Genomic DNA, 25,844 nt, shown 5'->3' with positions numbered 1-25,844 from the left:
TAGGGGGATGGTTGCCGCAGTTCAGAGACTGATGGGTGAAGTGATCCTCAGACACCTGGGTGCTGCACATCATTTCCAGGGGTTGCATCATGGGCCTTGGGGGTCCACCACCGCGGCAGTTGTGTGAAGAGGATGAAGAGGATGGCAATGTACCAGGCTATCAGTTCTCTCCTTTTGAATGACATCAGAGCTCCAGTTCCTCTGTTGGAATGGAAACTGCGGTTTTGCTCTGACCTGTTCCTTGTTCGTAAGCCAAACAGCTTATTCTGTCCATTTTCGTATTTCCGCACCTTGAACACAAGGTTGTGGGTAAATAGTTTTTGCCTGAAATCTTTGCGGTCAGTGATCCACACAGGGGCCAACAAATTTTTGGCCTCGCTGGACGTTCGAGACGTGTATATTCACATTCCGTTTTGGGCATCCTGTTCTCCTCCATTTTGCAGTCAGATTCGATTACTACCAATTCCAGACCCTACCATTTAGAATAGCAATGTTTCTGCGTGGTTTCACCAATATCATGTTGGTGATGTCGAGCTTACTGCACAAGGAAAGTATCACAAGCATGCCTTATCTGGACGATCTGCTGGTGAAAGCCAACTCACCTTTGCGGTTACAATGTAACCTAGATCGCATGGCTCCAGTGCTTCAGGATCACAGCTGGATCCTGCAGGCTGAGAAATCATGCCTAATGCCTTGTCAACACCTTCATTCTTTCGGGGTGGTCTTCGACACATCTCTCCAATGGGTTTTCCTGACAAAGTCCACAGCATGACACTGGCAAAACTTTGTCATGGCAGTTCCTCGTCCATCAATCTTGCTGTACATGCAGGCGTTAGGCATAATGGTTTTCCACCTTCCAAACCGTTCAATACGCCAGGTTCCACTCACAGAAATTTCTGGGGGAAATTCTCCACAGTTGACCAAGATGTTCAGCATCTCTCTCGTCTTAGTCTCTGGTTCTCTTTGACAGCACTTGTCAATCTCTCCGTTGGTAGCTGATTTCCGATCATCTCCTTCAGGGATGATTCTTGGTCACTCGAGTGGGTCATCATTATACACGTCTCCTAGGATGGGGTGCCGTTAACACTATTTCTTTTGCTCAAGAGTCTTTGGTTACCGTTGGAGACAGTTTGCCCGATCATTTTACTCAAGCTCTCTTGGAAGCCCAGTCCATCCTGGCCAGCCGGCCAGTATATATTCAGTCAAACAATGCCCGGGCGGTGGCGTTTGTAAATCATCACAGAGGCACAAAGAGTGCTGCAGCAAGGACAGCCAAGATGTGGTGTAAACAGAGAAAGTTTCATCATTTATGTTTCGCCTCTCGATTCTTGGCCTTCCTTAGGGGGCTTTGGAGGCCGGTCTAAGGATTCGTTCTGTGCAAGTACACAATTTACCCTTTCAATTTATTTTCAGCTGCGTTTGGCCCTTCTTCCAGAGGTCCTATTCTTTTCCAGGGTGTGGTGCGTGTTCAACCACCATTTCATCCTCAGATAGCATCGTAGGACCTTATTCTGGCCCTATCAGCTCTACTTGAGCTTTTGCATTCAGCAGCTCTTCAGTTTTTCACTTGGAAAGCTGGTCTTCCTTAGGAGAAGGAATGAGAGGAGAAACACATAGCCGCTAGCTGAAAAGTGCATGGGACTGATCATGCAACCACTCTTCCTGTCCCTGGAACTTTTTTGCCAGCAGAAGAATTTAACATTTTGGTTTGTTTCCATAATGTCTACTTAAGGAAACCTAAATCTGTCAGTATATGAAAGACATCCTGATGCAGAGACCATTGCCCTGGAAGAACCTGACTTTGACAATCTTTCCACTGCATGGAGAACTCAACGCTACTTTATATTTCTTTCTGATAAAACTACCAACTTTGCTATTCCACCATCACAGCCCTGCTTCTGGTGCCTCCCTGGCAATTCAAGTTCACAATTATGCGGGTTATCATTTAACAACAACAAAAAAAGGTTCTCATTATCTCTCTATATATACCCTCACATACCTCTTAAATGCCCATCAGATCCCCACATATCCTCCCCGACCACCTCATATGACCATCAGATCCTCCCCATGTGCCCCTTATGATACCCATCAAACACAAGAATTTTATGCGGCATCTAATGTCCTCTTCCCACAAACACTTATAGTTACTGCAGCGATATCAGGTTCTGTTTCTATTCCACATCTAACTTTATTCTATATCCCCCCAAAAAAGTCTGCATCTGCATGTAGATACACAAGGACATTATTTGTATTTATTTTTACTCCTTTTTTACTTATACTCCTCCTTAAGTAACTACTTGGGCATATTATGTGAACACTACAGTCGCTTTACCCATCATCAAGCACATGCTATGGGCGATTGTCCGTGATGAATGGGACAGCTACACAAATTCAAACGACATACTTCTCCAAAATATCAAGATTTTAGTGAGTCTTAAGTTATAGGGTAAGGCATTGCTACTAAGCAATGAAGTTTTCATATAACAATTTCTTAACAGACCAGTTAAACAGGAAATAAAATTTGAAAGCGTGTGATGCATGGGACTTTATGTTCACTTTCTGCAGAATCACCCTTATGATCACTCACGTGGACCTCTAATGACTCTCAGTCACATACATCAGAGAATATAAACACAAGCAGCTAAGCCAGACAGGCTTCTGTTCCAGAGACAAATCACAAGCTTACGCCCCTGAGCAAGGATAGCAGTCTGCATGGGATGCAGTGGTGATCAGTAGCAGCTATTCTCTGCACCACCCAATCCTGCTGGCACAATGGACATCAACTGTTCCGCTTCAGCCACAAAGACAAACATAATTTGTGAAACGACTATTTACACTCTTCCCCACACCACTACATAGTCATCCCTGCAGGTGGCAGACTCCACGTCCCAGCTCTGCAAGGCCTCCAGGTTTCATTTCTTCAGAGCAAACATCCTGACACTTGGCCGGGTATCCTTCATCTGCCGATAAGCCATACTACAGCAGGAGCCCACAATGGATGCTCCTATGGAGCATAAGTGAGGACTGTAGAGCATATAGTACTTCATCTCTTCCTCTGTTGATTCAATGCCCAGCACAAGTTATGTGCATTAGGATTGGCATCTGAGGACAGCGTGCTGGCTAGTGGGAGAACATCCTGTTCTTTCTTATTTTCTTTAGCCCTCGTCGTTATTTTCTGGTAAAAGATGCACTATAGCAAATAAGTGCAATCATTGCATTCCGTGTCTAAAGAGTGGCATCTAGTTTTAGATACTGCCAACAGGTAAGAGACCTAATAGTAGTTCTTGATAACCTGCTTGTCATACAACAGTTTCATTAATTTGTAGCTGAAGCCCTCTCCTTACTGTTGTACAATGATGGAATCTGTAGCTGATGCACCAGGGACTGTATCTTGACACGTCTCACCTCAGACAGAGCTACAGTACTTTGTAGAGAGGACTCTGTCCTGTTCATAATCCAGCCAGGCTCTTGTAAGATTACCTAAATTATTTTGTAATTAGCAGTATATCCCGGATGTCATTCAAAAAAGGTCACATTTTGGACCCCATTCTTTCTCAATCTTGCCACCAATGTCATCAGAATAGTGTGAAATATAAGGAAAATATGAAAAAAGTAATTTCTCTTACGTCCCAGAGGATGCTGGGGTCCACATTAGTACCATGGGGTATAGACTGGTCCACTAGGAGCCACTGGCACTTTAAGAGTTTGAGTGTGTGGGCTGGCTCCTCCCTCTATGCCCCTCCTACCAGACTCAGTTCAAAAAATGTGCCTGGAGGAGCCAGTCACATCTAGGGGAGCTCCTAGAGCTTATTTAGTTTTAATTTTTTTCTAAGAGTTAGTTAGGCACAGCCTCCCTGCTTCGTGGGACTAAGGGGGGGGGGGGGGGGGGGGGGAGTAGTGTCGGCACTGAGGGGTCTGAGCCACTATCTCCGCTGACAGGACACTGAGCTCCTGAGGGTGCTGATCGTTAGCCGCTCCAGGCGACCGCTCACTCCTGCAGCATGCCGCCATTCCCTTACAGAGCCAGAAGGCTTCGATGGCAAGCGGGGAGCCAGTGTGAAGATGGCGGCAACAGGGTAGGGAGCGCAGTACTAACTGCGTTCCGGGGCTCAGCAGTACATAGTGCGGCGCTGTGAGGATTGCCCTGAGCCAGTGCCTATACCCTACACTGGCCAGCAAGCCTGTCAAGGTCCCCGGATCACTGCCAGCAGACATCCTCAGGCCAGTATAATAAAATGAAGAGCTGGAAGCAGCGCCATGTTCGGGGGCGGAGCTTCTCCTCAGAGCGGACCCAGGAGCGTTCAGCGTCATTTTCCTGCCTGCAGTTCCTGTACACAGACACTGACAGGGAGAGCTATCCCTTCAAGCAACTCCAGCTATTCTGTGCGGTACCAGGGGGTTGTAGAAGGGGGGGAGGCTGTGTAAAGTCTGTGTAATCTATTAAGGTACACACATAGCGCTGGTAGTTTTATTAGTTCTACCTCAGAAAGCGCTGTGTGTGAGTTGGCTCCAATCTCTGTGGCATACTTGGGGGGAAACTGTGGCTGACATTTCCGTGCGTGCGTGTTTAATATCTCTCATAGCCATGTCTAGGGACTCTGTGTCATATGCTGCAGAAGATGTTTCCTCTCAGGAGGGATCCATTCCATGTACAAGGGATTGTAATGCTATGTCTCAGATACCTATTGTTGAGTCTGAGTGGTTAACTTCTATCAAAGGAATGATCTCTCAGATATCTACTAGGGTAGCTAATACTGAGACTGAAACTCAGGTGTTGAAGTCTATGGCAGTTTGGTCATGCTCTGTTCCTATTCCTGCAAAATCCCCCAGCATGTTACCACAGAAAAGTGCACTTGCCCAAATTATGCAAGATGACATGGATACCGATTCTGATAATGCAGACGGTGATGGGAATGTGCTGAGGGGGGCGGCATCCCTTGCAAAGGGGGGCAGCTCATGATTGAGGCCATTAGAGATGTGTTAAACATTAATGAGACGCCACCTGAGCCGGTTGAGGAGGCTTACTTCACTGACAATAAGTAAGCTTCGCTAACCTTCCCTGCGTCAAAAGAATTAAACGCTGCATTTGAAAAATCCTAGGAAAACCCGGAGAAAAAATTCCAGATCCCAAAAAGGGTTCTGGTTGCTTTTCCCTTCCCCGAGAAGGATAGGAAAAAATGGGAACACCCACCCATAGTTGACGCATCTGTCACCAGACAGTCTAAAAAGGTGGTTTTTATCTGTCCCTGGATCTACTGCGTTAAAAGAACCGGCTGATAAGATTGACATTACGCTCAAATCCATTTACACTGCTTCAGAAGTGGCGTTAAGGCCCATTATTGCCTGTGCATGGATTTCTAAAGCCATAGTAAAGTGGTCAGGCACATTACTAGAGGATTTGGATAAAATGGATAGAAGTGACATTGAATGGTTTCTACGTAACATACAGGATTCTGTGGGGTTCATGGTAGAATTCATGAAGGACCTGGGTACGCTGACTGCACGGATATCTTCCATGTCGATCTCAGCTCACAGGGGACTCTGGCTACGCCAATGGTCTGCAGACGTGGAATCCAGGAGAAGTGTGAAGAACCCACCCTACAGAGGCCATGCTCTTTTTGGGGAAGCGTTTAATGCGTGGATTTCCACGGCAACCGCGGGTAAGTCACCTTTCCTTCCCTCTGCTACACCTTCCACGAAGAAACCATTTTCTTCAGCTGTGTCGCAGTCTTTTCGGACAGCTAAGGCTAAAAAACCACTTTCTTTAGAGGTGGTCATGCAAAATCCAAAAAGCCTGCACCTGCTTCTGGTTCCTCAAAATCCTCAGCATGACGGTGGACCGCACAGCCTGGAGGAGGGGCTGGTGGGTGCGAGACTCAGACGTTTCAGACACGTCTGGGTGTCGTCCGGCCTGGATCCCTGGGTAAAGGATATTGTGTCCATGGGGTACAGACTGGAGTTTCAAAAACTCCTGCCTCACCGATTCTTCAAATCAGGCTTGCCAGCTTTGCTGACAGACAGGGCAATCCTACGGGAAGCCATCCTAAAATTGGAAAAGTCACAGGTTATTGTCCCAGTTCCACCTCATATGCAAAACAAGGCTTATTATTCAAACCTTTTCGTGGTACCGAAACCGGATGGTTCGGTCAGACCAATTTTGAACTTGAAATCGTTGAACCCTTACCTGAGGGTGTTCAAATTCAAAATGGAGTCTCTCAGAGCAGTGATTTCAGGTCTAGAGGAGGGAGAATTCCTGGTATCCCTGGATATCAAGGATGCGTACCTCCACATTCCGATTTGGCCGCCACACCAGGCTTATCTCAGATTGGCACTGATAGCCAATCACTATCACTTCCAGGGTGTTCACCAAGGTGATGGCCGAGATGATAGTTCTCCTCCGCAGACAGGAGGGTGAATATAATCCCATATCCCATATCTGGATGATATGCTGATAAAGGCATCATCCCGGGAGACGTTGTTGCAGTCCATTGTGCTCACGACTCATCTGCTCAGGAAACATGGTTGGCTCCTGAACCTTCCAAAGTCACACTTGAAGCCGACAAGGAGATGGTCTTTTCTGGGGATGATCCTCGACATGGAAGTGCAGAGGGTGTTTCTACCGGAGGAGAAAGCGTTGGTGATTCAAACAATGGTCCGGGATGTCCTGAAGCCAACCCGGGTATCGGTTCATCAGTTCATTCGCCTTCTGGGGAAGATGGTTGCCTCCGACGAGGCTCTACAGTACGGAAGGTTTCATGCTCGGTCCTTCCAACTGGATCTCCTTGACAAATGGTCAGGTTCTCACCTACACACAGAGGATATGTCTGTCGCCGAAAGCCAGGATTTCACTCCTCTGGTGGCTGCAAATGCCTCACCTTCTGGAGGGCCGCAGAGTAGAAAACTGGGAAGCGGACTTCCTCAGCAGACACGATCTTTGGGGTGTACCTCAAAAAGACATGATGGCCTCTCGTCTCAACAAGAAACTTCGGAGGTATTGTTCCAGGTCAAGGGACCCGCAAGCTGTAGTGACTCCATGGGTGTTCCAGTCGGTGTACGTGTTTCCTCCACTCCTACTCATTCCAAGAGTTCTGAAACTCATAAGGACAACAAGAGTTAAGGCAATCCTCATTGCTCCAGACTGGCCAAAAAGGGCTTGGTACGTGGATCTTCTGGATCTACTGCTGGAAGAGCCGAGGCCTCTTACTCTTCGGGAGGACCTGCTGCAGCAGGGGCCGTTCGCTTATCAAGACTTACCACAGCTACGTTTGACAGCATGGAGGTTGAATGCCAGATATTAGCCCGGAAGGTCATTCCAAACACGGTTATTCCTACCCTCATACAGGCTAGGGAAGGAGTAACGTCTGAACATTACCATCGTATGTGAAAAAATATGTATCTTGGTGTGAGTCCAAGAAGTTTTCTACGGTGGAGTTTCAACTGGGACGGTTTCTCCACTTCCTGCAAGCAGGTGTGGATATGGGTCAGAGGTTGGGATCCGTCAAGGCTGCCCGGGGTGTCTTGGCTTTACAGCTTTGCTATGCGGCTACTTGGTCTGGGTCGAACACGTTTGCTAAGTTTTACAGGTTCGATACTTTGGCCTCTGAGGGCCTGAAGTTTTGTCAATCAGTTCTGCAGGAGCTTCCGCGCTCTCCCTCCCGTTCTGGGAGCTTTGGTACATCCCTATGGTACTAATGTGGACCCCAGCATCCTCTAGGACGTAAGAGAAAATAGGATTTTAATTACCTACCGGTAAATCCTTTTCTCGTAGTCCGTAGTGGATGCTTTCCGCCCGCCCAGCGCTTCGTGATCCTGCAGTGGTTACTTAGTTCAGTACTGCTTAGTTTTTGGTTAAGTGCTGTTTTGTTACTTGGTTAAGAAATCTTGTTCAGCCGTTGCTGAGTTTTCAAGGTTAGCTTGGCTTGTATGTGTGAGCTAGTGTGAATCTCGCCACTATCTGTGTAAAATCCTTCTCTCGAAGTTGTCCGTCTCCTCGGGGACAGTTTCAAGACTGAGTCTGGTAGGAGGGGCATGGAGGAGCCAGCCCACACTCTCAAACTCTTAAAGTGCTAGTGGCTCCTAGTGGACCCGTCTATACCCCATGGTACTAATGTGGACCCCAGCATCCTCTACGGACTACGAGAAAATAAAGAATTTACTTACCGATAATTCTATTTCTCGTAGTCCGTAGTGGATGCTGGGAACTCCGTAAGGACCATGGGGAATAGCGGCTCCGCAGGAGACTGGGCACATCTAAAGAAAGCTTTAGGACTAACTGGTGTGCACTGGCTCCTCCCCCTATGACCCTCCTCCAAGCCTCAGTTAGGATACTGTGCCCGGACGAGCGTACACAATAAGGAAGGATTTTGAATCCCGGGTAAGACTCATACCAGCCACACCAATCATACCGTATAACTTGTGATCTGAACCCAGTTAACAGTATGATAACAGAGGAGCCTCTGAAAAGATGGCTCCCAACAATAATAACCCGATTTTTGTAACAATAACTATGTACAAGTATTGCAGACAATCCGCACTTGGGATGGGCGCCCAGCATCCACTACGGACTACGAGAAATAGAATTATCGGTAAGTAAATTCTTATTTTCTCTGACGTCCTAGTGGATGCTGGGAACTCCGTAAGGACCATGGGGATTATACCAAAGCTCCCAAACGGGCGGGAGAGTGCGGATGACTCTGCAGCACCGAATGAGAGAACTCCAGGTCCTCCTCAGCCAGGGTATCAAATTTGTAGAATTTAGCAAACGTGTTTGCCCCTGACCAAGTAGCTGCTCGGCAAAGTTGTAAAGCCGAGACCCCTCGGGCAGCCGCCCAAGATGAGCCCACTTTCCTTGTGGAACGGGCTTTTACAGATTTTAGCTGTGGCAGGCCTGCCACAGAATGTGCAAGCTGAATTGTACTACAAATCCAACGAGCAATAGTCTGCTTAGAAGCAGGAGCACCCAGCTTGTTGGGTGCATACAGGATAAACAGCGAGTCAGATTTCCCGACTCCAGCCGTCCTGGAAACATATTTTCAGGGCCCTGACAACATCCAGCAACTTGGATTCCTCCAAGTCCCTAGTAGCCGCAGGCACCACAATAGGTCGGTTCAGGTGAAAACGCTGGAACCACCTTAGGGAGAAACTGAGGACGAGTCCTCAATTCCGCCCTGTCCGAATGGAAAATCAGATAAGGGCTTTTACAGGATAAAGCCGCCAATTCTGACACGCACCTGGCCCAGGCCAGGGCCAACAGCATGACCACTTTCCATGTGAGATATTTTAACTCCACAGATTTAAGTGGTTCAAACCAATGTGACTTTTGGAACCCAAACTACATTGAGATCCCAAATTGCCACTGGAGGCACAAAAGGAGGCTGTATATGCAGTACCCCTTTTACAAACGTCTAAACTTCAGGGACTGAAGCTAGTTCTTTTTTGGAAGAAAATTGACAGGGCCGAAATCTGAACCTTAATGGACCCCAATTTCAAGGCCCATAGACACTCCTGTTTGCAGGAAATGTAGGAATCGACCCAGTTGAATTTCCCCCGTCGGGCCTTACTGGCCTCGCACTACGCAACATATTTTCGCCAATTGCGGTGATAATGTTTTTGCGGTTACATCCTTCCTGGCTTTAGATCAGGATATGGATGACTTCATCCGGAATGCCTTTTTTCCTTCAGGATCCGGTGTTCAACCGGCATGCCGTCAAGCGCAGCCGCGGTAAGTCTTGGAACAGACAGGGTCCTTGCTGGAGCAGGTCCCTTCTTAGAGGTAGAGGCCACGGATCCTCCGTGAGCATCTCTTGAAGTTCCGGTTACCAAGTCCTTCTTGGCCAATCCGGAGCCACGAATATAGTGCTTTCTCCTCTCCATCTTATCAATCTCAGTACCTTGGGTATGAGAGGCAGAGGAGGGAACACATACACTGACTGGTACACCCATGGTGTTACCAGAGCGTCTACAACTATTGCCTGAGGGTCTCTTGACCTGGCGCAATACCTGTCGAGTTTTTTAATCATGTGGACGACTTCTGGGTGAAGTCCCCACTCTCCCGGGTGGAGGTCGTGCTGAGGAAGTCTGCTTCCCAGTGTCCACTCCCGGAATGAATACTGTTGACAGTGCTATCACATGATTTTCCGCCCAGCGAAGAATCCCTGCAGCTTCTGCCATTGCCCTCCTGCTTCTTGTGCCAGCCTGTCTGTTTACGTGGGTGACTGCCATGATGTTGTCCGACTGGATCAACACCGGCTGACCTTGAAGCAGAGGTCTTGCTAAGCTTAGAGCATTGTAAATGGCCCTTAGCTTCAGGATATTTATGTGAAGTGATGTATCCAGGCTTGACCCTAAGCCCTGGATATTCCTTCCCTGTGTGACTGCTCCCCAGCCTCGCAGGCTGGCATCCGTGGTCACCAGGACCCAGTCCTGAATGCCGAATCTGCGGCCCTCTAGAAGATGAGCACTCTGCAACCACCACAGGATGGATACCCTTGTCCTTGGTGACAGGGTTATCCGCTGATGCATCTGAAAATGCGACCCGGACCATTTGTCCAGTAGGTTCCACTGGAAAGTTCTTGCGTGGAATCTGCCGAATGGAATCGCTTCGTAAGAAGCCACCATCTTTCCCCGGACCCTTGTGCACTGATGCACTGACACCTGGCCTGGTAATAGGAGTTTCCTGACTAGGTCGGATAACTCCCTGGCTTTCTCTTCCGGGAGAAACACCTTTTTCTGTACTGTGTCCAGAATCATCCCTAGGAACAGCAGACGTGTCGTCGGAATCAGCTGCGATTTTGGAATATTTAGAATCCATCCGTGCTGTCGTAGTACTATTTGCGATAGTGCTACTCCGACCTCTAACTGTTCTCTGGACCGTGCCCTTATCAGGAGATCGTCCAAGTAAGGGATAATTAAGACGCCTTTTCTTCGAAGAAGAATCATCATTTCGGCCATTACCTTGGTAAAGACCCGGGGTGCCGTGGACAATCCAAACGGCAGCGTCTGAAACTGATAGTGACAGTTCTGTACCACAAACCTGAGGTACCCTTGGTGAGAAGGGCAAATTGGGACATGGAGGTAAGCATCCTTGATGTCCAGAGACACCATGTAGTCCCCTTCTTCCAGGTTCGCTATCACAGCTCTGAGTGACTCCATCTTGAACTTGAACCTTTTTATGTAAGTGTTCAAGGTTTTCAGATTTAAAATGGGTCTCACCGAGCCGTCCGGCTTCGGTACCACAAACAGCGTGGAGTAATACCCCTTTCCCTGTTGTAGGAGGGGTACCTTGATTATCACTTGCTGGGAATACAGCTTGTGAATGGCTTCCAATACCGCCTCCCTGTCGGGGGTAGACGTTGGTAAAGCAGACTTCAAGAACCGGCGAGGGGGAGACGTCTCGAATTCCAATTTGTACCCCTGAGATACTACCTGCAGGATCCAGGGGTCCACTTGCGAGTGAGCCCACTGCGCGCTGAAATTCTTGAGACGGGCCCCCACCGTGCCTGAGTCCGCTTGTAAGGCCCCAGCGTCATGCTGAGGACTTGGCAGAAGCGGGGGAGGGCTTCTGGTCGTGGGAAGAAGCTGTCTGTTGTAGTCTTTTTCCCCTTCCTCTGCCCCGGGGCAGATATGAGTGGCCTTTTGCCCGCTTGCCCTTATGGGGACGAAAGGACTGAGCCTGAAAAGGCGGTATCTTTTTCTGCTGCGAGGTGACTTGGGGTAAAAAGGTGGATTTCCCAGCCGTTGCCGTGGCCACCAGGTCCGATAGACCGACCCCAAATAACTCCTCCCCTTTATACGGCAATACTTCCATATGCCGTTTGGAATCCGCATCCCCTGACCACTGTCGCGTCCATAATCCTCTTCTGGCAGAAATGGACATCGCACTTACTCTTGATGCCAGAGTGCAAATGTCTCTCTGTGCATCTCGCATATATAGGAATGCATCCTTTAAATGCTCTATAGTCAATAATATATTGTCCCTGTCCAGGGTATCAATATTTTCAGTCAGGGAATCCGACCAAGCCACCCCAGCACTGCACATCCAGGCTGAGGCGATTGCTGGTCGCAGTATAACACCAGTATGTGTGTATATACTTTTAAGGATATTTTCCAGCCTCCTATCTGCTGGCTCCTTAAGGGCGGCCGTTTCTGGAGACGGTAACGCCACTTGTTTTGATAAGCGTGTGAGCGCCTTATCCACCCTAGGGGGTGTTTCCCAACGAGCCCTAACCTCTGGTGGGAAGGGATATAGTGCCAATAATTTTTTAGAAATTAGCAGTTTTCTGTCGGGGGTAACCCACGCTTCATCACACACTTCATTCAATTCATCTGATTCAGGAAAAACTACGGGTAGTTTTTTCACACCCCACATAATACCCCTTTTTGTGGTACTTGCAGTATCAGAGATGTGCAAAACCTCCTTCATTGCCGTGATCATGTAACGTGTGGCCCTACTGGAAAATACGTTTGTTTCTTCACCGTCGACACTGGAGTCAGTGTTTGTGTCTGGGTCCGTGTCGACCCACTGAGGTAATGGGCGTTTAATAGCCCCTGACGGTGTTTGAGACGTCTGGACAGGCACTAACTGAGCTGCCGGCTGTCTCATGTCGTCAACAGTTTTCTGTAACGTGCCGACACTGTCACGTAATTCCTTAATTACGGCCATCCATTCAGGTGTCGACTCCCTAGGGGGTGACATCACCATTATAGGCAATTGCTCCGCCTCCACATCATTTTCCTCCTCATACATGTCGACACACACGTACCGACACCCAGCACACACACAGGGAATGCTCTGATAGAGGACAGGACCCACTTAGCCCTTTGGGGAGACAGAGGGAGAGTTTGCCAGCACACACCAGAGCGCTATATATGTATAGGGACAACCTTACAATAAGTGTCTATCCCTTATAGCTGCTTATATCTGTTATTTTGCCAAATAAGTGCCCCCCTCTCTTTTTTACCCTGTTTCTGTAGTTGCAGGATGCAGGGGAGATTCTGGGAGCCTTCCTACCAGCGGAGCTGTGTGGGAAAAATGGCGCTGTGTGCTGAGGAGATAGGCCCCGCCCCCTTCACGGCGGGCTCTTCTCCCGCTTTTTTCTGGAAAACTGGCAGGGGTTAAATACATCCATATAGCCCAGGAGCTATATGTGATGTATTTTTCGCCAACTAAGGTAAATTCATTGCTTCCCAGGACGCCCCCCCCCAGCGTCCTGCACCCTCAGTGACCGGAGTGTGAAGTGTGCTGAGAGCAATGGCGCACAGCTGCAGTGCTGTGCGCTACCTTATGAAGACAGGAAAGTCTTCTGCCGCCGATTTATGGACCTCTTCTTGCTTCAGCATCTGTAAGGGGGCCGGCGGCGCGGCTCCGGGACCCATCCATGGCTGGGCCTGTGATCGTCCCTCTGGAGCTAATGTCCAGTAGCCTAAGAAACCCAATCCACTCTGCACGCAGGTGAGTTCGTTTCTCTCCCCAAAGTCCCTCGATGCAGTGAGCCTGTTGCCAGCAGGTCTCACTGAAAATAAAAAACCTATTTAAACTTTTACTCTAAGCAGCTCAGGAGAGCCACCTAGATTGCACCCTTCTCGTTCGGGTACAAAATCTAACTGAGGCTTGGAGGAGGGTCATAGGGGGAGGAGCCAGTGCACACCAGCTAATCCTAAAAGCTTTTACTTTGTGCCCAGTCTCCTGCGGAGCCGCTATTCCCCATGGTCCTTTCGGAGTCCCCAGCATCCACTAGGACGTTAGAGAAAAATACAATGAGCTGTACCGACTGTGTAGCTATATATATATATATATATATATATATATATATGTAATGTGGATCCTGACACACTTATCCTCTCAGGGCACAGAATATAGTGATAGCAAGTGTGTGATACACTAAATGAAAACACATACTCAGTCACAAACACAATGCAGATATAAAGTGCACAACGATAATACTGCACTGGACAGGCAAATTACATATGACAATAGATATGAATATGCAGAGAGATATAACAATACACAGTAATACTGGATGTATATCACAGAATAATTGTACCACCTGTTCTGTTATAATTACACTTGTTCTTTACTAACACTGTCTAAACGACATGTAGAATACTCAAGTGACTGTAAAAGCAAGGCGCTGTGACAGGCGGCTTTACAGAGGAGACATCAGCCCAGCAAATCTATTTAGAGCTGCTCTTGCTATAGAAATGGCACCAGATCTCTGCAGGGAGTGAGGGAGAAAGTGAAAGCAACTCCATGGTGGGAACACCTGCAGAAGATGGCGCCTGGAGCTAGGGGGAAGGGCTACACGTCAGCGCATTAACCCCTCATGCTGGACTTCACCACCGGTACTCACGGAGCCTTTATCAAACGTTTTTTCAAGAAAACCGACCTGCGCTCTGGCTGCCCTGGAGGATATAGTGGAGTCCCTGAGTCGTACAGTGTCCACCCCAGCCGCGCGGTCAGTCTCTTGAGGACCACGCAGGATCGCGATTTAGCCCAGCGGGTCCCACCTGGGGGACCCTCTTACCTCCTCCCCGTGTCATGTAACCACGCGATCCTGGAGATGTGCAGTGGCGGTGTGCCAGAATACCGGTGCGTCTCTGCTGTAAGTACCCGGAACCCAGGCCGCAGGAGTATACAGTGCTGCAGTGGGGAGGTGATAGAGCCACAGCACAGTATGTCACCTGGACATAAAAAGTGCTGCGGCCCATGAAGTATCTTCAATAAAGCTTTATTCTTCTTTTCTTCAGTGCTGCGTAACGCAGCCCCCCCCCCCCCCCCCCCTGTTAGTCACCAACTTTAAAACTGAGCTCCCGTGCGCGGAGTTATAGAGGAGGCGGTGCATCCTGGGAACAGTCAAAGCTTTTAGCCTGTTGGTGCCAAGGAACAGGATCCAACTCTACACCCCGATGTAATTCCCTGTGGAATCCCAGTGTACCCTGCTGCAGAAACAGTATTTTTCCTGTATAATGGGAAAGTAAATTGGTGCAAATCACACACTGTAATTTTTTTTTATTTTTATGAATGCTGCATTTATCTGGTTTCACATATTTTTTGCTCCCCAGTATATTGGGAGTCAGGGCCAAGACATGATTTGTATCTAAAACTCCTATAGTTAAAACCCACAACGGCCCAGTAGCCATACATTATCATATTGTCACACCATAGGAAATGGTATCAACATGTAACTTGCAGCTTGTAGACACACGGAATTGCTTCCGTTATGAAAGAATCAATGCCTACCAAAGAGAAGTGTCGTGATCCCAGACTTCCTGCGCTGATTCTGCCTTCGCATGATCTGCAAAGAGAACATAGGATAATAAAGACAATTTTTAAAATAGCATATGCCTGCTATAGGCCCATGTGTGCAGTGATCTGGCAGGCTCTCATTGGTGGATCTCACGCAACTTAACCACATACGTCAGGCATGTCCAAACTGCGGCCCTCCAGCTGTTGTGAAACTACATATCCCAGCATTCCCTGACACAGTTTTGCTGTCAGGGAATGCTAAAGCTGTGTTAGGGCTTGCTGGGATGTGTAGTTTCACAACAGCTGGAGGGACGCAGGTTGGACATGCCTGACATACGTGGTTTGGGCACAGCTCCTGGCTAGGTTTGGGTATGGGATCCCGGCGGTCAGAATACAGACGGCGGGATCCCGACCACCAGAATGCTGGCAGAGGGCTTGTGGGCTCGCTGCACTCGCAACGCTGTGGGCTTGGTGAATCGCTGCATTCGCCACAGGTTCTATCCCCACTCCATGGGTATTGTGGACACCCAGGAGTGGCAAATGCTATAGTGGCGCTGCAGGCATTCTGGCGGTCAGGATTCGGACTACACCCCCCTGGCAGGACCAGCGTGTGCGCTTACACGGTATTCGGACTCTGGGTCGACACCACTTAGGTTGACACCCATTGGTCGACAGTGAATAGGTCGACACTAGAAATAGGTTGACACGACCATTAGGTCGACATGAACATGGTCGACGTGCAAAAAGGTCGACATGAGTTTTTCATAAATTTTATCTTTACTTACTTTACGATCCACGTGGACTACGACTGGGAACGGTAACGAGCGAAGCGAGCCACGTGAGAGGACACGGTGCACTAATTGGGGTTCCCGGTCACTTTACAAAGAAAACGACACCGAAAAAAAACACGAAAACGCATGTCGCTTTTTTCGTGTTGACCTAGCCACTGTCGACGAACAGGTGTCGACCTAGCCACTGTCGACCCTGAGTCCCATACCCGCTGACACCACTCTCACATGCTATCAGCACACACAGCAAGTACAAATTACCAGTACAGCAATGACATAGGAGTTCATACTAAACAATGGAATCTATAGTTTTATTCAGCCTGTATACAGCCAACATGTAATCCAAACATTTACCCTTAAGGTTATTTCAAAGGGTAAAAATAATACATAAATACATTTTAATAGGTAGAAATAAGAAACTACACATTCTTGCCAATACATTTGTGAAATGATAGTGAATTACTGAAAATAATTTAATTTAATTATGGATTTCTACCCTCATAACGGTAGCATATATTTGCGGGCAGGAAAAGAGATATTTCAGAAAATAATGCCCCCGATATATAAAGCAACACAGATTATAATGATCCCGCATGCTCCTCACCTTGGATAGGTTAGTGACAGCAGCCGTGGAGTTGAGCAGCTGGCCCTGGTCTGCAATGAGATAAGCCAGGTGTTTGCGTCGCTGAGCCTCTATCATAACCTCAGTGAGGGTTCCTGCAATCATCATGGCTTCCCGCAGCAGCATGTCTGCGTCTTCTATTTGGGACGGAATGTCTGACAAAGTGTTAAAGATGGAAGCAGAGTTTTCGGACTGGATGAGCTCTTCCTCCTGCGGGCAAGGAAGATTCCTAGGTCAAATCTCTTTAGCCAATATTTATGGGTTTCAGAAAGGTACAAATTTCCATCAAAATAAAAAAATAGGTATTTTTTCCGCCACATAATTTTTTTTTCTTATTCTAAACATATAGGTGCTAATCCAATAAGGGGCAAAGTACAGGCCATGTGACATTGTGACAGTGTTGGAATGCCGGAAATGACACTGCACATCTTTGCATTTTAGGGGTGTATATTAAGAAGCACAAATTAAGCTTATCATATATTCGAGATGTGTGTGCAGGGCACATCTCCAGTACATCGCTCTGGATTGAGCAATTTCGAGATTACCCCGAATTGAAGGGCACCACAATCCCCTATAATCCCACCATCATCCTTCAGTAAAACACTAGCCAAGACAGACTGTATAGAGGAGGCCTGTTATCACTGAAAGGGCTGTGATGTATCACCCTACATGCTGCCAAGGAAAGGGGTTTACAATCAGTGCAACAGCCTATTTCTTCTGTCAGCATCACAAGGGTCACACTTCGACTATGGGATTTACAGCCTATGGTGCTCCGCGGATTCTGACTTGTCAAAGAACATTTAACCCATAGCAGAGGTCCCCAGACGTGGTCCTCAAGGCACCCCAATGGTCCAAGTTTTAGGTATTCCCATGGCTCAGCACAGATGGTTACATCAAATTGACTGAGGTACTAATAAGGGGTCTATATACTAAGCCTTAAATGGAGATAAAGTGGACGGAGATAAAGTACCAGCCAATCAGCTCCTAACTGTCAGTTGAAAACACAGTCTGTGACATGGCAGTTAGGAGCTGATTGGCTGGTACTTTATCTCCATCCACTTTATCTCCATCCAAGGCTTAGTAAATAGACCCCTAAGTCACCTGTGGCGAGGCATGGATAACCATAAAACCTGGGCCATTGGGAGGTCTTGAGGATCGCATTTGAGAACCTCTGTCCTATAGAATACAGTAAAGGAGGACCAAATTGCCAACTTGTAGACCTGTTAAGATGAAGTCTTTCACTACAGTAGAATGAAAGATCACCTAGTGTTGAGCATGCCTTCCTAAATGCAGTTGGAGATACAGTTCTATAAAGACGTTTTTCCAACTTCCAGATTTCTTCTATTTTTGCTTGTCACGCTAAGGTTTTCAGATCTTCACATAAATTCCACAAAAAGAACATCAGCCCGCCACTTAAAAATGTTGGTGGTAGTGAGATGGTGTGGGGATGCTTTGCTGCTTCAGGACTGGATGACTTGCCATAATTAATGGGATCATAAATTCTACCAGAAAATTCTGAGGGAAAATATCTGGTCATCGGTCGGTGATCTGACGCTCAAGTGCAATTGGGATATGCAGCAAGGCAACGATACGAGATGCAAGAGGAAGTCCACCTCTGAATGGCTGGTTTTGGAGTGGCCTAGTCAAAGTCCTGACTTGAATCCAATTGAGATGCTGTGGAAGGGCCTTAAATGGCAATGTTTGCACATAAACCACCTCTATCTCCCTTTGAAGCTTTATGCCCTCCTAACCAGGGCACTGAAGAAGATGTACTAGTGGGCACTGTGGTTAGAAGATGCTATTTACTAAACCCTAGAATCTCTTGTGTCTCACATTGATGCTGCAGGAAAACATACTGCATTTTGCAGGACGAACAATTCAGTTCTACCAGTTCTCTACATCCTACTTCACTGTACAGGTATGTGGTTATCCCCAAACGGAAGGCCTTATACCATGCAAATCATGCTAAAGCAAGCTAAAATGAGCTGTGATATTAGTAATGTGACAGATTCCGTGCGACTTACATTGCATAGCATGGAGTTAATATAAGCCAGCTGCTATTTATTCCACCATGGATTAGACACAAGGGCTAGAAATACAAGCGCTATACAGGCTTCTGAAAATGTGACGCCATCTTCACACTATGGGTGGAAAACTAGTCTCACCTTAATTTTTAGCATGCCCAAGGTGGTCTGAAACAAGACCATGGAGCCCTGGTAGAAGAACATATCCCATATCCGTAGCAGCAGTTTAATGTGCACTACACTCGCAAATGCAGTGAGGAACCAGTGTAAAGTAATAAGAGACAGCTCTGCAGACCGTGAGAGAGAGAGAGAAACACAGTAAAAAACAACATGTACAAAAATATACAGAGGAAAATAGCGATACAAAACAATCAAGCTGGTGCATGCCCACATAGTGGGCACATTTCAGTTCGGGTGCTTAAGAGTTGACAGACTAGTAAATATTATTGTACTTAAATCATGTATCCATGGTATAGCTTAAACATACACACCACTTACCAATATCATGTTCCTGCAGCAGCTTATCCAGCGGTGGGAGGTACTGCACAATGAGATGTCTCAGCACTCGCTGATCTGTCTGAACACCTACCAGAGTGGTGTTGAAATAAGAGGCTGGCACTAGGTCCTCTACAAGGGCACACAACATCCAGAAGGCATCTTCTTCCTCTAGGAAGAGCAGTAAGCACGCGGCCACCTGACAACGGGCAGAGCTTTAGAGACCTTGGTTTCGGTAAACTAACGAATCGTAATACAACAGTATGTCTGGCATGCTATCTGTAACACTCACCATGCCAGTGCCTTGGCAGTAGCCAATATCGGGGTACAGCCATGACAGCCCACGCAGCACTCGTCTGAGGCGAGGGACACCCACGCTTTGCATGTTAGAGAAACAAGCATTGCTGGGCATTGTGCGGAGTAAGTCCTTCTCAATCTGAAGAAAGAGATTGCCAACACTCTGTTACAATGAATAACTTCGAGCCTGGCAAGCAGACCCAAGATCATACACGACAAACTGACATAATTTGATTTTTTATAATTTAGGGGTCTATTCATGAAGCACTTAAAAGTGTACCTATCAGATGAATGGGGAATTGGGCCAAAATGTACTAGTTAATCTATACTTATACAAACCATGATCTCATATCAATATCACTCCAGAGAGAAAACAAATATGTCTCTCAGACACCGACTACCACAGCTCTCAGCAGGGATTACATACGTAATCCCACAGGGTGGGATACCGGCTGTCAGTATACCGACAGAGGCATACCGCCCAGCAGAATGCGGGCAGTGGGGCGAGCAGTAGGAATCCCCTTGTGGGCTTGCTTCGCTCGCCACGCTGCGGGCTCGGTGGCGAGCAGCGCTCGACGCAGGTTCTATTCCCACTGTATGGGTGTTGTGGACACCTACAAGTGGAAAGAGCCCCTGTGTGCCGGTATTCTGGCTGGCGGCATTGCTGGCTGTCGGGATCCCGACAGCCAGCAAATTGAACGGATCCCCTCAGCAGATCATGTGATAGCAGAGGGTGGAAAGTCACAGAGCAGAAAGAGCTCAGAGGGACATTCCAAAGCCTCTCTGCTATCTACATCAGGTGCCAAGTGACTGTGGTTGCCAAGGTTGTCCATGGCACTTTGTAAGCTTGTAAACTAGAACAGCCGCCTTAAAAAAACAAATCCATGAGATAAAATAAATATAATATCTAACTATATTTTCTCTGACGTCCTAGTGGATGCTGGGACTCCGTCAGGACCATGGGGATTAGCGGCTCCGCAGGAGACAGGGCACAAAAATAAAAGCTTTAGGACTAGGTGGTGTGCACTGGCTCCTCCCCCTATGACCCTCCTCCAAGCCTCAGTTAGGTTTTTGTGCCCGTCCGAGCAGGGTGCAATCTAGGTGGCTCTCCTAAAGAGCTGCTTAGAAAAAGTTATTACGTTTTTTATTTTCAGTGAGTCCTGCTGGCAACAGGCTCACTGCAACGAGGGACTTAGGGGAGAAGAAGTGAACTCACCTGCGTGCAGGATGGATTGGCTTCTTAGGCTACTGGACACCATTAGCTCCAGAGGGATCGAACACAGGCCCAGCCATGGAGTCCGGTCCCGGAGCCGCGCCGCCGACCCCCTTGCAGATGCCGAAAAGCGAAGAGGTCCAGAAACCGGCGGCAGAAGACTTTTCAGTCTTCATGAGGTAGCGCACAGCACTGCAGCTGTGCGCCATTGTTGTCAGCACACTTCACACCAGCGGTCACTGAGGGTGCAGGGCGCTGGGGGGGGGCGCCCTGGGCAGCAATGATAATACCTTGTTCTGGCTAAAAATACATCACATATAGCCCCTGGGGCTATATGGATGTATTTAACCCCTGCCAGGTCTCACAAACACCGGGAGAAGAGCCCGCCGAAATAGGGGGCGGGGCCTATCTCCTCAGCACACAGCGCCATTTTCCTGCACAGCTCCGCTGCGAGGAAGGCTCCCAGGACTCTCCCCTGCACTGCACTACAGAAACAGGGTAAAAAAACAGAGAGGGGGGGCACTTTTTTGGCGATATTGATATATTAAGCTGCTATAAAGGAAACAACACTTCTGTAGGGTTGTTCCTATATATTTATAGCGCTTGGGTGTGTGCTGGCAAACTCTCCCTCTGTCTCCCCAAAGGGCTAGTGGGGTCCTGTCTTCGATAAGAGCATTCCCTGTGTGTCTGCTGTGTGTCGGTACGTGTGTGTCGACATGTATGAGGACGATGTTGGTGTGGAGGCGGAGCAATTGCCGGTAATGGTGATGTCACCCCCTAGGGAGTCGACACCGGAATGGATGGCTTTGTTTATGGAATTACGTGATAATGTCAGCACGTTACAAAAATCAGTTGACGACATGAGACGGCCGGCAAACCGGTTAGTACCTGTCCAGGCGTCTCAGACACCGTCAGGGGCTGTAAAACGCCCTTTACCTCAGTCGGTCGACACAGACCCAGACACGGACACCGAATCTAGTGTCGACGGTGAAGAAACAAACGTATTTTCCAGTAGGGCCACACGTTATATGATCACGGCAATGAAGGAGGCTTTGCATATCTCTGATACTGCAAGTACCACAAAAAGGGGTATTATGTGGGGTCTGAAAAAACTACCTGTAGTTTTTCCTGAATCAGAGGAATTGAATGAAGTGTGTGATGAAGCGTGGGTTAACCCCGATAGAAAACTGCTAATTTCAAAGAAGTTATTGGCATTATATCCTTTCCCGCCAGAGGTTAGGGCGCGCTGGGAAACACCCCCTAGGGTGGATAAGGCACTCACACGCTTATCAAAACAAGTGGCGTTACCGTCTCCTGAAACGGCCGCCCTCAAGGATCCAGCTGATAGGAGGCTGGAAACTACCCTGAAAAGTATATACACTCATACTGGTGTTATACTGCGACCAGCCATCGCCTCAGCATGGATGTGCAGTGCTGGGGTGGTTTGGTCGGATTCCCTGACTGAAAATATTGATACCCTGGATAGGGACAGTATTTTATTGACTATAGAGCAATTAAAGGATGCTTTTCTTTATATGCGAGATGCTCAGAGGGATATTTGCACTCTGGCATCGAGAGTAAGTGCGATGTCCATATCTGCCAGAAGAAGTTTATGGACGCGACAGTGGTCAGGTGATGCGGATTCCAAACGGCATATGGAAGTATTGCCGTATAAAGGGGAGGAATTATTTGGGGTCGGTCTATCGGATTTGGTGGCCACGGCAACAGCCGGGAAATCCACCTTTTTACCTCAGGTCCCCTCCCAACAGAAAAAGACACCGTCTTTTCAGCCGTAGTCCTTTCGTTCCTATAAGAACAAGCGGGCAAAAGGACAGTCATATCTGCCCCGAGGCAAAGGAAAGGGTAAGAGAGTGCACCAAGCAGCTCCCTCCCAGGAGCAGAAGCCCTCCCCGGCTTCTGCAAAGCCCTCAGCATGACGTTGGGGCTTTACAAGCGGACTCAGGGGCGGTGGGGGGTCGACTCAAGAATTTCAGCGCACAGTGGGCTCACTCACAGGTGGACCCCTGGATCCTGCAGGTAGTATCTCAGGGTTACAGGTTGGAATTCGAGAAGTCTCCCCCTCGCCGGTTCCTAAAGTCTGCTCTGCCAACGTCTCCCTCAGACAGGGCGACGGTATTGGAAGCCATTCACAAGCTGTATTCTCAGCAGGTGATAGTCAAGGTACCCCTCCTACAACAGGGAAAGGGGTATTATTCCACACTATTTGTGGTACCGAAGCCGGACGGCTCGGTAAGACCTATTCTAAATCTGAAATCTTTGAACCTGTACATACAAAAATTCAAGTTCAAGATGGAGTCACTCAGAGCAGTGATAGCGAATCTGGAAGAAGGGGACTTTATGGTGTCCCTGGACATCAAGGATGCTTACCTGCATGTCCCAATTTGCCCTTCACATCAAGGGTACCTCAGGTTCGTGGTGCAAAACTGTCATTATCAGTTTCAGACGCTGCCGTTTGGATTGTCCACGGCACCTCGGGTCTTTACCAAGGTAATGGCCGAAATGATGTTTCTTCTGCGAAGAAAAGGCGTATTAATTATCCCTTACTTGGACGATCTCCTGATAAGGGCAAGGTCCAGAGAACAGCTGGAGGACGTAGTAGCACTAACCCAAGTAGTGCTGCAACAGCACGGGTGGATTCTGAATTTTCCAAAATCTCAATTGACCCCGACGACACGTCTGCTGTTCCTGGGAATGATTCTGGACACGGTTCAGAAAAAGGTGTTTCTTCCGGAGGAGAAAGCCAGGGAGTTATCCGAACTTGTCAGGAACCTCCTAAAACCAGGAAAAGTGTCTGTGCATCAATGCACAAGAGTCCTGGGAAAAATGGTGGCTTCTTACGAAGCGATTCCATTCGGCAGATTCCACGCACGAACTTTTCAGTGGGATCTGCTGGACAAATGGTCCGGATCGCATCTGCAGATGCATCAGCGGATAACTTTGTCTCCACGGACAAGGGTGTCTCTTCTGTGGTGGTTGCAGAGTGCTCATCTGTTAGAGGGCCGCAGATTCGGCATACAGGACTGGGTCCTGGTGACCACGGATGCCAGTCTGAGAGGCTGGGGAGCGGTCACACAGGGAAGAAACTTCCAGGGAGTGTGGTCAAGCCTGGAGATGTCTCTTCACATAAATATACTGGAGCTAAGAGCGATTTACAATGCTCTAAGCCTGGCAAAACCCCTGCTTCAGGGTCAGCCGGTGTTGATCCAGTCGGACAACATCACGGCAGTCGCCCACGTAAACAGACAGGGCGGCACAAGAAGCAGGAGGGCAATGGCAGAAGCTGCAAGGATTCTTCGCTGGGCGGAAGATCATGTGATAGCACTGTCAGCAGTGTTCATTCCGGGAGTGGACAACTGGGAAGCGGACTTCCTCAGCAGACACGATCTACACCCGGGAGAGTGGGGACTTCATCCAGAAGTCTTCCACATGATTGTGAACCGTTGGGAAAAACCAAAAGGTGGATATGATGGCGTCCCGCCTCAACAAAAAACTGGACAGGTATTGCGCCAGGTCAAGAGACCCTCAGGCAATAGCTGTGGACGCTCTGGTAACACCGTGGGTGTTCCAGTCAGTGTATGTGTTTCCTCCTCTGCCTCTCATACCAAAAGTACTGAGAATTATACGGCAAAGGGGAGTAAGAACGATACTCGTGGCTCCGGATTGGCCAAGAAGAACTTGGTACCCGGAACTTCAGGAGATGCTCACGGAAGATCCGTGGCCTCTACCTCTAAGACGGGACCTGCTTCAGCAGGGACCGTGTCTATTCCAAGACTTACCGCGGCTGCGTTTGACGGCATGGCGGTTGAACGCCGAATTCTAAGGGAAAAAGGCATTCCGGAAGAGGTCATCCCTACCCTGGTAAAAGCCAGGAAGGAGGTGACTGCACAACATTATCACCGGATTTGGAGAAAATATGTTGCGTGGTGTGAGGCCAGGAAGGCCCCGACGGAGGAATTTCAACTGGGTCGATTCCTACATTTCCTGCAAACAGGATTGTCTATGGGCCTCAAATTAGGGTCCATTAAGGTTCAAATTTCGGCCCTGTCGATTTTCTTCCAGAAAGAATTGGCTTCAGTTCCTGATGTCCAGACTTTTGTAAAAGGAGTACTACATATACAGCCCCCGGTTGTGCCCCCAGTGGCTCCGTGGGATCTTAATGTAGTTTTGGATTTTCTCAAATCCCATTGGTTTGAGCCACTCAAATCGGTGGATTTGAAATATCTTACATGGAAAGTAACCATGCTACTGGCCCTGGCTTCAGCCAGGAGAGTGTCAGAATTGGCGGCTTTATCGTATAAAAGCCCATATCTGATTTTCCATTCGGACAGGGCAGAACTGCGGACGCGTCCTCAGTTTCTGCCTAAGGTGGTTTCAGCGTTTCACCTGAACCAGCCTATTGTGGTGCCTGCGGCTACTAGCGATTTGGAGGATTCCAAGTTGCTGGACGTTGTCAGGGCATTGAAAATATATATATTTCAAGGACGGCTGGAGTCAGAAAATCTGACTCGCTGTTTATACTGTATGCACCCAACAAGCTGGGTGCTCCTGCTTCTAAGCAGACGATTGCTCGTTGGATTTGTAGCACAATTCAACTTGCACATTCTGTGGCAGGCCTGCCACAGCCTAAATCTATCAAGGCCCATTCCACAAGGAAGGTGGGCTCATCTTGGGCGGCTGCCCGAGGGGTCTCGGCATTACAACTCTGCCGAGCAGCTACGTGGTCGGGGGAGAACACGTTTGTAAAATTCTACAAATTTGATACCCTGGCTAAAGAGGACCTGGAGTTCTCTCATTCGGTGCTGCAGAGTCATCCGCACTCTCCCGCCCGTTTGGGAGCTTTGGTATAATCCCCATAGTCCTGACGGAGTCCCAGCATCCACTAGGACGTCAGAGAAAATAAGATTTTACTTACCGATAAATCTATTTCTCGTAGTCCGTAGTGGATGCTGGGCGCCCATCCCAAGTGCGGATTGTCTGCAATACTTGTACATAGTTATTGTTACAAAAAAATCGGGTTGTTATTGTTGTGAGACGTCTGTTCAGAGGCTCCTACGTTTGTCATACTGTTAACTGGGTTCAGATCACAGGTTGTACGGTGTGATTGGTGTGGCTGGTATGAGTCTTACCCGGGATTCAAAAT

At 48.2% G+C, this 25,844-nt stretch overlaps 1 protein-coding gene across 1 annotated transcript in view; it reads right to left on the bottom strand.

The window, feature by feature from the left end:
• SGSM3 (small G protein signaling modulator 3) overlaps window positions 1-25,844 on the bottom strand; it is a 154,701-nt gene that overhangs the window by 53,958 nt on the left and 74,899 nt on the right. Inside the window, exons 7-11 of the mRNA XM_063940730.1 lie at window positions 19,466-19,609; window positions 19,177-19,372; window positions 18,820-18,965; window positions 16,637-16,864; window positions 15,239-15,293 (exon numbers count right to left, since the gene is read on the bottom strand). Coding sequence (XP_063796800.1) covers window positions 15,239-15,293; window positions 16,637-16,864; window positions 18,820-18,965; window positions 19,177-19,372; window positions 19,466-19,609 — 769 coding nt within the window. The remainder of the gene's footprint in view (window positions 1-15,238; window positions 15,294-16,636; window positions 16,865-18,819; window positions 18,966-19,176; window positions 19,373-19,465; window positions 19,610-25,844) is intronic.

The sequence above is a fragment of the Pseudophryne corroboree genome, chromosome 9, assembly GCF_028390025.1.
Source record: "Pseudophryne corroboree isolate aPseCor3 chromosome 9, aPseCor3.hap2, whole genome shotgun sequence".
In the NCBI taxonomy this organism is placed as follows: domain Eukaryota; kingdom Metazoa; phylum Chordata; class Amphibia; order Anura; family Myobatrachidae; genus Pseudophryne; species Pseudophryne corroboree.
The sequence above is the reverse complement of the archived record's forward strand: the minus strand, read 5'-3'. Positions and strand labels throughout refer to the sequence as shown.